This window comes from Equus asinus, unplaced genomic scaffold, assembly GCF_041296235.1.
Source record: "Equus asinus isolate D_3611 breed Donkey unplaced genomic scaffold, EquAss-T2T_v2 contig_1, whole genome shotgun sequence".
NCBI classification, from domain to species: Eukaryota; Metazoa; Chordata; class Mammalia; order Perissodactyla; family Equidae; genus Equus; species Equus asinus.
In genome coordinates, this window is record NW_027224738.1 from 795092 (window position 1) to 806154 (window position 11063).

Sequence of the window (11063 nt, forward strand, 5' to 3'; positions counted from 1 at the left end):
GTCGCGCGGGCTGCGGAGAGGCGGGCCGGGCGCGGAGCAGGGGAGAGGCCCGTGGCGGCGGCGGCGGCGGCGGCGGTGGAGACTGGCCCTGGCGGCTCGGGCCTCGCATCGGAGCAGGCCTCGCGGCGCTCCCCCAGCCGGCGAGCTGGTCAGCGAGGCCCAGGCCGCCCGCGTGGCGCGGGGAGCGATTGTTACTTTAGCTGATGGGTGCTTATCGGACGGCCCACATGGAGAAGAGCTTCATCGCTGCAGAAAGTGCTGTTGGACAGCGCTGATCTGGACTCCTGTCTTAGCCTTGGTTGTGGATGTCATGTTCTTGAAATCATGAATCCTGTTTATAGCCCTGGTTCTTCTGGGATTCCCTATGCAAACGCCAAAGGAATTGGTTATCCAGCTGGTTTCCCCATGGGCTACACAGCAGCGGCTCCCGCCTACTCCCCCAACATGTACCCTGGAGCGAACCCCACCTTCCAAACAGGTTACACTCCTGGCACACCTTACAAAGTGTCCTGTTCCCCCACCAGTGAGGCAGTGCCACCATACTCCTCCCCGAGCCCCTACCAGACCGCCGTGTACCCCGTGCGAAGTGCCTACCCCCAGCAGAGCCCATACGCACAGCAAGGCACATACTGCACACAACCCCTGTACGCAGCACCTCCTCACGTCGTCCACCACACCACGGTGGTGCAGCCCAATGGCATGCCGGCGACGGTGTACCCTGCACCTATCCCTCCACCTACAGGCAACGGGGTCACCATGGGCATGGTGGCTGGGACCACTATGGCGATGTCAGCAGGTACCCTGCTGACTGCCCACTCCCCAACTCCTGTCACCCCTCACCCAGTCACGGTGCCCACATATCAGGCCCCCGGAACACCCACCTACAGCTACGTGCCCCCTCAGTGGTGATCACCCTGCAAATGTTTGAGGATGGAGCTGTGCGGTCACATAATGGAGGTTCCACAGCTGGTGCTGCAGGCCTGGCGCCTCCAGCCCGGACTTTCTTCCTAATGCTCTGACACTTAGCTAGCACTCCTGCGGCCCGCCCGGCAGGTCCCAGCGCCATGAGTCTCCAGCTGACTCTGGGTTGTTCTTACAGCAAATCCTGTTTTGTGGGCTGCCTGGCAATTTTTTAGCTAACTATAGTGATAAAAAGGGAGTATTAATCTATTCAGAATCATATCTAGTTGAATGCATGTTTAAAAAAACAAACACAAAAACAAAGCTTGCTCAATCTACCTGCAGTGACTGATGCAAACCCATCATATGCAAAATCCAAAGGAATGGAAAGTGTTTTACAGCTTGTATCCCTAATGCACTGTTGTAACGTATGCAAAGTCTTAAAGTTGTGCGTGTTAAAGTGAATTTCTTCATAGAGCAAAAAAAAAACAACAACAACAACAAAAGATGTAAAGATTTTGAATAACTCAGTTACACAAATACACAATTTATTAAATGACTATTGATTACAACCCATAAATAAGTTAAAATAAATTGAATATTTATAAGGAAAAAATAAGAAAGAATTATGCATTTAGAAATTGAGAACAAGTCTTCTAAGTTGCTATAGGTTTAGGAAAACGTAAAAAGAAATATATCAAGAGTTACGAAAAAGAAGGAGATGCTTTTCAAACTTGTAGGATACGACTGAAGACATATCATAGAAGGGACATAAATTGTGGCCTGGATTTAATATTTAGTCACAGAAATACATTTACAGGAATATTAGGCAATATATCTGGGGAAATAGGAGATATCTGAGAAAAACAAACTAAAAATAAAGTAAAACAAAACAAAAGTCTTGTGCCATATAAAAAATGATTAATTTACCATAAAGTAAAATTTAAAACAAATAGTAAACAGGTTCTGGAAGTTAAGGATAAAGATTTTATAAGAAACACAAAGGGAAAAAAAGTATAAGGAAAACTGGATGAAAATGCCAGATACAAAAATTAATTGTTAAAGAATATATAACTAAAACAAAGTGCTAATTAACAGAACAGACATAACCAGTTACTGATTATTCTGCTGAATTGTCACATAGTGTAACCCTCTCAGACAACATCCAGGTAAACAAATTGCTTTAACATAATAAGCATCACCAAAATAAAGTAAATACACAGGAAGAAATATTTGAAGAAATAATGAAATTTTTTTCCCAGTTGAAGCAAGATTATATTTCCCCCTCAAAATTGATATGCAATGCCAAACATAATATAGTAAAAAAAATCTACACATGGGCATATTTGTAAAGTTTAAGACCATAAAAGGTAAAGAGAAAATTCTAAACTTTCTCAAAAGAATGCCTTAGAAAACAAAATAATTATGGTCTCATCTGACTTTTCCGTGGCAACACTGATACAATTTTAGCCTCATTTTTGCAATAAGGAAACTAAAAGCTTCAGTTATTTTCCCAAAAATACAGCAAATGGGAGAGCCTGTCAATGTTGTCCGAATTTATTCCTAAGTAGTTGGATCCCGAGTTTCCTATACTCATCACCATATACACTTGTGTGCGCTGCTCTATATGCGTGACTTTTATTTGTCCTTCAACTAGTATCTACCCAGTTGAATGCAAGTACAATATGGCAAGCAATGTCCTCAGCACTTTGGATGCATCAGTGAAGAACAAAGACAAAAATGCTTATGGGTGCATTAGATACTAAACGTAAACATAATAAATAGGTAAATTCTATTGTATGCTAGAAGATCATCAATGCTACAGTGAAAGGAAAAGTGGGACAAAAGTGAGGCCAATCAAGAGTGACAGGGGTGATAGTGGGGAGCTCATGCTAGGCCCCACTGAGTAGCTACCTTTGGAGCACAGACTGGAAAGAAATGAGGGAATTCACCCCATAGATTTTTGGAGAAAGAGCAGTCTAGTAAGAGGAACCTCCAAGTGCACCAGCCCTCAGGCATGACTGTGGACAGTGTGTTCTAGAATCACATGGATGCCTGTTTGGTTGGAAGGAAGAGGAGAAGGTGAGAGCAGTGAGAGATGAGGTCAGAGGGTAAGTAGGACCTACACTGGTAGGGTCCTGGAGGCCTTCATGGGGACCATGGCTTTGGCTCCAAGGTTGCTGGGAAGCTGTTGCAGGGCTTTGAGCTGGGGAGTGCCATGATCTGACTCTCACATAGGACTCGGGCTACTCTGTTGAGGGTAGGTTGCTGAGGGACATGGACTGAAGAAGGGAGATTAGGCAAACATTTCAGAAATTCGAGTGAAAGTTATGAGCAGCTCAGAGCAGAGTGGTAGCTGTGGAGGTGCTGAGACGTCACCAGATTCTGGGTGTGTTTGGAGGTAGAACCAACAGAAAAGCTGGTGGACGGGACACAGAGTGTGTGCAGTGAGAACCCTCATGGGTGACCTCAAAGCTTTGGGCTTGAGGCGCTGAAAAAAGTCACTGCCATTCAAAGTACTGAGGAAGGAGGTGCTGGGGCAGTATGGGATGGGGGATCAGGATACAGGTTTGGACTTATGATGTCGGAGATGTTTAAGAGCCATTCAAAGGGAAAGGTCACCTAGACAGGTGGATGAGTGACTGAATCAGCAAGCAAATATATATGAAATCTTTAGGAACCATCAAAACAAAGGCAAACAACCCACTAGAAAAAAAGTGTGCAAAAGGAATGAACAATAGTGTAACAGAAATTGTGGATGACCAATAAACATATCAAATACCACTGAGTATAATTAATAATTATGGAAATGAAAATGAAAGCATTAGGTAGTATTCCACACCTGCTATTTTTTTGTCAAATACTCAAGTGAGCGAACGGACCAGGTTTGGATGCTGATGTGACACACAGTGAACTCGGATGCATTAGGGGGAGAAGCATAAATCTGTGCAATCACTGAAGAATAATCAGGAATTACCTGGTAAAAGTTCTACAATCATTTATTTTTGTCTTAAGTGTTCACTGTAAAACAATTTCTACTTTCATAAGGAGACTTGTCTAGATACACTCATTGAACTCTTATTTGTAATTGCAGCAAATTAGAGGAAAACACCTGAGTAGATTGTGTTTAAACAACGTAAAACTATACAGAAGTTATCATTTTAAGTGATTTATAAACATCAGCACATCAGCGTATCCCAGGACAAAAGGCAGGAAAAGAAAAGACGAACACTTTCAGTGTGATTCTTTGAATATAAAGCTCAAAAGAGGCACACACGTATTTGAGGATACAAACACTTATGATAAGGTTATAAAGAAACCAAAGGATTGACTGAAACAAATTTAAAAATGTAGCTCTCTGGGAAATGTAGGAAGAGGCCACCAGGGGTTTGAATGGATTGCTGATGTATATTTCCTATATATGTGATGATCACAGGTTATTACATTTTATTTTAAATGTGTAAATATTAATAAGATGTATTCTCTGTGTGTACAATATATTTTATAATAAGAATTAAAATAATTTTAATTTTAAAAGTTTCAAAAATCAGCACAAAACCACTAAGGAGACTTCACCTTGTGGTTCTACTTCACCATATTAACGAGTACACTATTGTCATCCCACTCTCGATATACTTGCAAACACAGACCTGCTTCTGTTAAGCAAATGATCCACTCACTGCGTTCCAGAAATAACCTAAATATGGCAAGCACTCAATAACATTTGCACCAAAGTAGACCGGAAATCAGCAGTTGATTTGAACATTCACAGCAATGGGAAGTCCAATGGCTAACAAATACGGGAGGAGATGATCACTTCCATACCTAATCCATAGACAGCAATAAAATATTACTTTATTCTCACCAGAATGATGATCAACGGTTGTGGGATCCCAAACAAGCAAAAAGATGATGGAGGACGTATTACTGTAGATGCGACAAAAAAAGTGCATAAATTTGGACCAACTTGTGGAAGAATCTTAAACAATTTCTGCTCCAGACACACCCCAAAGACTAATAGTATGCATATCAAATACATGTGTATTTACACGTTTGGAGAAAAGTTTTCTGTGACGAGAAACTCTAGTTAAATATATCTGCAGATCTGAAACAGGTGAAATGTTGCAGAATGGGTGGATCTGAACTACAGGCTCTGTCACTGGGGCAGAGGGCAGCAGCTTCCCAGAGATAGAGATGAACTGGAGCAAGACCCTTTATGTGATGTCGGAGGACGTGGTGGGCTTTTGCCTTTTGCAAAGGGCTAATACATATTAATCAAACTGATATCTGTGGTTAAGCTTTTAATGGGAAGTTTTGAGGTCAGGAATTTGAGGAGAAAGGCTCAGTATTACTGCAAAGGAAATAAGACAAACTGTCTTCTGGCTGTGGACCTGCTATGTCCACAATATCTGAATGGGGAACACAACTCAAGTCATGAATCATGGGAACCAGGTTTGAGTTTGAACCCCAGACGTCTGCTGAGAGGAAGTTATAAGCTGCTAGACAGAAAGGGTAAGCACAGATGGTGGGAGACAGAATATAATGTGTAAATGAGTTTGTCTGTGTATTTGTGTGACACAGAGAGAGAGATCCAAATAGTTGAGTCTAATGTTAAAAAAAAAATAACCCCAAACTACCATAGAAATAGGAACTTGTTACAGGTTGAATTTATATTGTGGATAAGAAAAGTCTTGCAACATACACATGCACACTTGAAATTTAATGAAATAGAAGTATAACTTCTATTTTAAAAGAACAGGAAATTTTGAAACAAATCAGGAAGGATGAAAGGAGAAAAATGAATGCAAAATAAACAAAACCAGAATCTTGGAAACGTAAAATATATGCACTGAAATAAAAAATAAAATAAATGGAATGCATTCTAGAATCAACATAGCCCAATAAAAATTTAGTTTACTAGAAGACAATAATGAGATATCTGCCCAGTATGTGACAAAGAAAAGAAGGTAAGAAATATAAAAAGCTGTTATAATATGGAGAAAATGAAGAGCGCATGGAGGTAAGGGGTAATAAAAATTAGCTATGAATTTTGCACCCTTTAATAAGATACACAAAGACTAAGCGCCATACAGTATGTTAGAAAATTGTATGACTTTCCAAATCATAATTAATTATCTGAAGTATTATTAACATCTGTTATATAATGTTATAATAATGATAATTATGTTATTATTATCTTAAACATTTATTGGATCCAAATACTTTCTTTCAAATTAGCACAAGAAAAAATGGGGGTGCAGAGATTGTGGGAGGCCTCAAACATGTTTCAATCCAAACGCTGTCTTTAAGTAGCTGGGAAGGTAGAAGCCCCCGTAGAAGACGAGGAATTTAATCTTGCGCTGGTGCATTACCAGAGCAGTAGGAAGGAGAGACAGCTAACAGCACTTTTCTTATCCTAGAAGTTCTCCAAGATAATCAATAATTTTCCTTCCATGAGTGCTGAAATTGAAGTACTGACTGAAATAAGTCAATTCATCCTATCCTATGATTTTTGTATTTTTTACTGACTTGACTGAATGTTTTACCAAATTGATACCATTTGTTGGGTTTTGTTTTTGAATAGTCTAGCCTCCATTCTTGGGCTTTATGAATAAGTGAAATGTGTGTAAACTTTAAACAATCAAATACCTTCTTATGAAGTAAAAGAGTTGAATAATATGTATTTCTACATCCAATAATATACCCAAGTATATTTTTATTTCAGTGATAGTTTTGGCATAAATGCTGACATGGTCAAAATATTGAAATAAAGCTATTATGAATCTGGAGTGATGACTTCAAGATACTGAAATAAGTGGTAATGTTGGAGAAAACAGTGCATCCTTGGAATGATGAACTTATTCCAACCGCCAATCATCAAGTACGGAAGAGCCTCAAGAAACATGAGCATAGTTGTTAAACGAGCCCACAACCACCCAGTGAGCTCATTTTGATGTTCTACTACTTTAAATTGAGCACACTGTTGTCCTTCCACTCCCAATATGCTTGTCAACACAGAAACACACCGAGTTTAATCAGACGCGAAAGGTCCATCCATTGTGTATGAGAATTGCATGAGGCAAACCTAAAACTTGTTCTCAAAGTTTCTTTTTTATCTCATGTTGCCAAATTCTCCTTATGTCCATGTGGGACCTCATTACTTTCCAAAATGCCTGGGAGAGCTGAGTTGGAAACCCTAGGGATGTTTTAACAAGCTTTTGTTTTTGGATCCAAACTACAGGTGCAAGTGCTTGTCATTTCTTCTACTTTGTTATACATTGTTATTTTTATAGTGCAGACTCTAACAAGTGCCCTGGCCTGTCCAGAAAGGAGTTGAACTGGCAGGGCTCCCAGCTCTCGGAAGTTGGTTAGCAAAGGAAACAAAGCTGCTTTCAAGCCTTTTTTTCATGTTATGTGACAGACAATGTATATCTTTACTCAGTCCCTGAGCCTTTAACCTGCCCTGTTTTTCGTAAATAGTCTCTGTGGGAGGCCAGGTGATGTTCAAGTTGGAGAAAACAAACCTCCAACTGGAAACTCCCTGTGAACAGTGTCCTGAGAACAAAGCAATCACACTGTGAATTCCAATTACTGGGTAATCCTGATGCCTTTTCTTTGCTCCCAAATGAAAGTTTTTTGGTTTTATTGTCGTTGTTCCATAAACCCCCTAACTCACCTTTGAAAAGCAGACAGAATATATTATTGAGTCCTCCGTTAACGCACAAGCCTCAGGAGAAACGACACTAACATTTATCAGCCCAATCATCATTGGAAAATCAATTTTGATTTTATAATCTACTTATACCCCACTCCTCTTCCATATTTTCTTACCGCCAACTCCCTTTAAACAAAGACTGGTCGCAGCACACAGACTAAATTACTTAGATAACTGATTACTGGTCAGACCACACACACAACTGTGGTTTAGCAACCGGCCAACCAGTGCCCCTGAGTTATCGATGTTACTTTGTAACATTCACAGAACAGAGGGTTCCTTGTGGATATTGAAAGCCTCGTCTAAGGGTTTCCTAGTTTCCACTCTTTTTGAATAGCCACCACTTTCATTTTGTCCTTACATATTTGTTTTGACAGGCATCTATAACAATCTTCTTTTTCCAAGATATATGTAATAGTATACAGATAATATAGATAACATACACATTACATATAAATATATGTAAAATATTTTATATATAAAATAAATGTATATAAGAAGTGAAACTATTAAATATTTGGATAGCTTTGGTGTATAGTGTGTCAATATTTTAATTACAACTTGATATCTAACATTTACTCTATCTTCTAGATGCATACCAACAAATGCAGTTCTGAGATCTGCCCTCCAAAGCACATTTCTTTTATTTGCTATTTTAAAAATGTAATATTGTCATCCCAACCATATCCCTTGCTTGTCTCCACTTGATCTAATACATTCCATAAAGTAGATCTTATATGAAATCTTACTTCATCAGAGTTGAAAAGTGCATATTTAAAAACAGCCATTATAAAGAGGGACAAAAAGACCAAACGGGCCTTTCTTGTCTCACATCATTTGAAATTATTCAGGATAAAATATATAGAAATATAAGTTTTGTCAACTTTAAAGCTAATTTTATTATTTTTACCGTCAAAATGAGTTTATTTTGGAATAGCCAAAAGAGTTCCCATTTGGGACGCGCATGCTGTAGCGAACCACAGGCAAATCCAGACAAGAAAGGAGAGGAGCTTGCTTTCATAATGAAAGAAGAGAGTAAGGATGGTCTATTCTAAACAAAGTTCATTGGGGGAAAGTAGAAGTTCGGGGTGACAACAACTTCTCGTTGGCTGAGCTGCGGCGTTTCTTATTGGCTGGGCTACTGGCAGGTAGAGAGAGAACTCTCCCTTCAGAAGTGAAGTAGCTGTACTTTCTGTCAGACGTTGAAGCTTCTGTGTCTTCTTGTTTGGAGTAATTGATGACATGTGACAAGGTGTGAGAGCTCCCCCTACAGGTCTCCCCGACTCCAGTTAGTGATGATCAACAGGACCCCGTGACCCCGCTGTTTAATCAGACAAGCTGAGTAGACAACTGTCAGAGTCTGCTTTTTTCTCTCTCGCTTCTTTAACATTAAGCTCATAGATGATCTCTCTTAAGCTCTCTTCCTTGTCAAAGAAAGTCATATGGAAGTCAAATCAACAATGTAGGTTCATTTATTTATAAAGAATAAATGTGAAATAATTGTCAGAATGTGTCCTTATAATTGAAGTAAGGTAGCAATAAGCATGATTTGAAATAGTGAGACCATCATTTGAAACCTTTAAATTTATTTTCATTCAGATTTTTTATTTTAAGTTGACAATTTTGAAAAGAAACCAATTCTGAATTCCTTCCTCTCAGAACTTGTTCCACCATGGCTTCTACATTTTTCTCACTCATTGTAGCACTGAACACTGCACTTTGTTATGTATATATATGAATAGTACATCTTTATATGTGGACTATCTTGCACAATTCTCTACCTAACCCGTTATATTGATACATACTCCTCATGCAGCATAGAAGAGACTTAACTTTCTGTATACCTAGTTGCCTAGAAAATCTAAGAAAAAAATTTAAATGGAGGCTATAAGATTTGTGTTTACATCTGTCTGTGTCTATATACGTATGTTGTAAATATTTTACATATTTTCTACCTCTAGATGGTATTACCAAATTTAAGAGCTCTATTTAATTGCGTTAAAGGTGAAGCACTTATAAGAATTGAGCACTTTACTCTTCTCAGAAATATAACGGAAACTAACCCATATGTGTTTTGCAAGTAAATGCGATACAGAATAATTTTTGGTAAATGAAAGTTTATTTAGATTCCTTGGTTTGGTTGAAATAGGCATGTTCTCTGAGTTATCAGCATTGGGTATGATACAGACTCCATGTCTATTCTACTTGGGTTTATTGATGAAATAAGCTCATGTTATCCTTGTTACAAAATTTGCTAGCTATAAAAATCACTTATAATAGCGGATTTTGTCTAATGTTTCACAAGTTTTTGTAGGCAATCTAAATATAATTATTAGGAACAAGTGAACTAAATAGATATAAGAAATATAAAAAGTTTTTAGGTGAAGTTTTTATGTGTTATGGTAAATGTACTTAAAAATAACTTCAAAATCTCTTGGTAACTTGAAACATTAGAGTTTTTCTAAATTATGTACACCCATGAAAATTTATTGAGTAAGTAGATCATTTCCAAATAAGATAAAATATTAGACATTAATTACTAAACATAGGTTTACCTACTTTTTGCTTCTTTTTACAGAAAAACTAAAAGGTGTTTGCGTCTATTAATGAACATGTCTTGTGACTCATTAAAAATTTATCCTGTGATAAAATGTATGTTTTCAATAAAGAAGGTAAAAGGGATGGAGGGATTTTTTTGTTAAGAAAGAAATTTTGTCCTAAAGTAAAACTGGTTATGGGAAAGAGGAAAAGGCATGTTCTGAAAGTAAAAAAAAAAAAAGAAAAGTTATAGGTTTGTGGAAGAGGCACCTTGGGTAAAGAGTTTTGTGCATGGGCAAGTTGGCTAAGCTTGGAATTAATTTCATTAAGTAAATGGTTTAATATCAACAGTAAACTGGTACAAAATTAGAAATTGCCTTTCTCTCTCTTAAAATGACAGTTGTTTTCCTGCTCTTGAGAAAGAGGTTATAAAAGATTTTTCTTTAATTTTATGTAAGTCTACCAAAAATACAGGGATTCTATGTTTTCTCAAAATAATTTCCCATGTTCAAAAAGCTGAAATCTTTCTTTTAAGAGAGCCTTTTTTTTTTTTTTTACAGTTTAAGTTTCTGTGTTTGCCTTTGACATCTTCTGTTGTCACTTTAGTTAAATGGATAAGTAAGCATTGTTTTATCATGACCTATTATCTTATTTGACCAGGTGTGTTAAAGCCTTTTGATATTTCCAACAAACTTCCCAAAAATTTAAATCATAAGCAAAATCTTTTTTTGCCCTACAAGTACCTTTGAGAACTACCAGAGAGTCCATGGGACTTCTCAGAGAATTTGTTCTCTCTTCTCATAATAACAGACATGGCAATCTAATTATGTTTATTTGATATGTCAAATTACATGTGAAGCATTATCAAACAAGTAAAGACAAACTTTCTTTATGGATATCCTCATATGTG

General features: G+C 38.0%; 1 protein-coding gene across 1 annotated transcript; it reads left to right on the top strand.

Annotated features, from left to right (window-relative positions):
* The first annotated feature begins 324 nt into the window (after nt 1-324).
* Nucleotides 325-1362, top strand: LOC139042844 (myelin-associated neurite-outgrowth inhibitor-like). Its single transcript, XM_070503415.1, has one exon. The coding sequence runs from the start codon at nt 325-327 to the stop codon at nt 907-909; it is 585 nt and encodes a 194-aa protein (XP_070359516.1). The 3' UTR covers nt 910-1362.
* Nucleotides 1363-11063: the final 9701 nt, after the last annotated feature.

Coding starts and splice junctions, on each gene's coding strand:
- LOC139042844 (XM_070503415.1), top strand. CDS start 325: ATGAATCCTGTTTATAGCCCTGGTTCTTCTGGGATTCCCTATGCAAAC.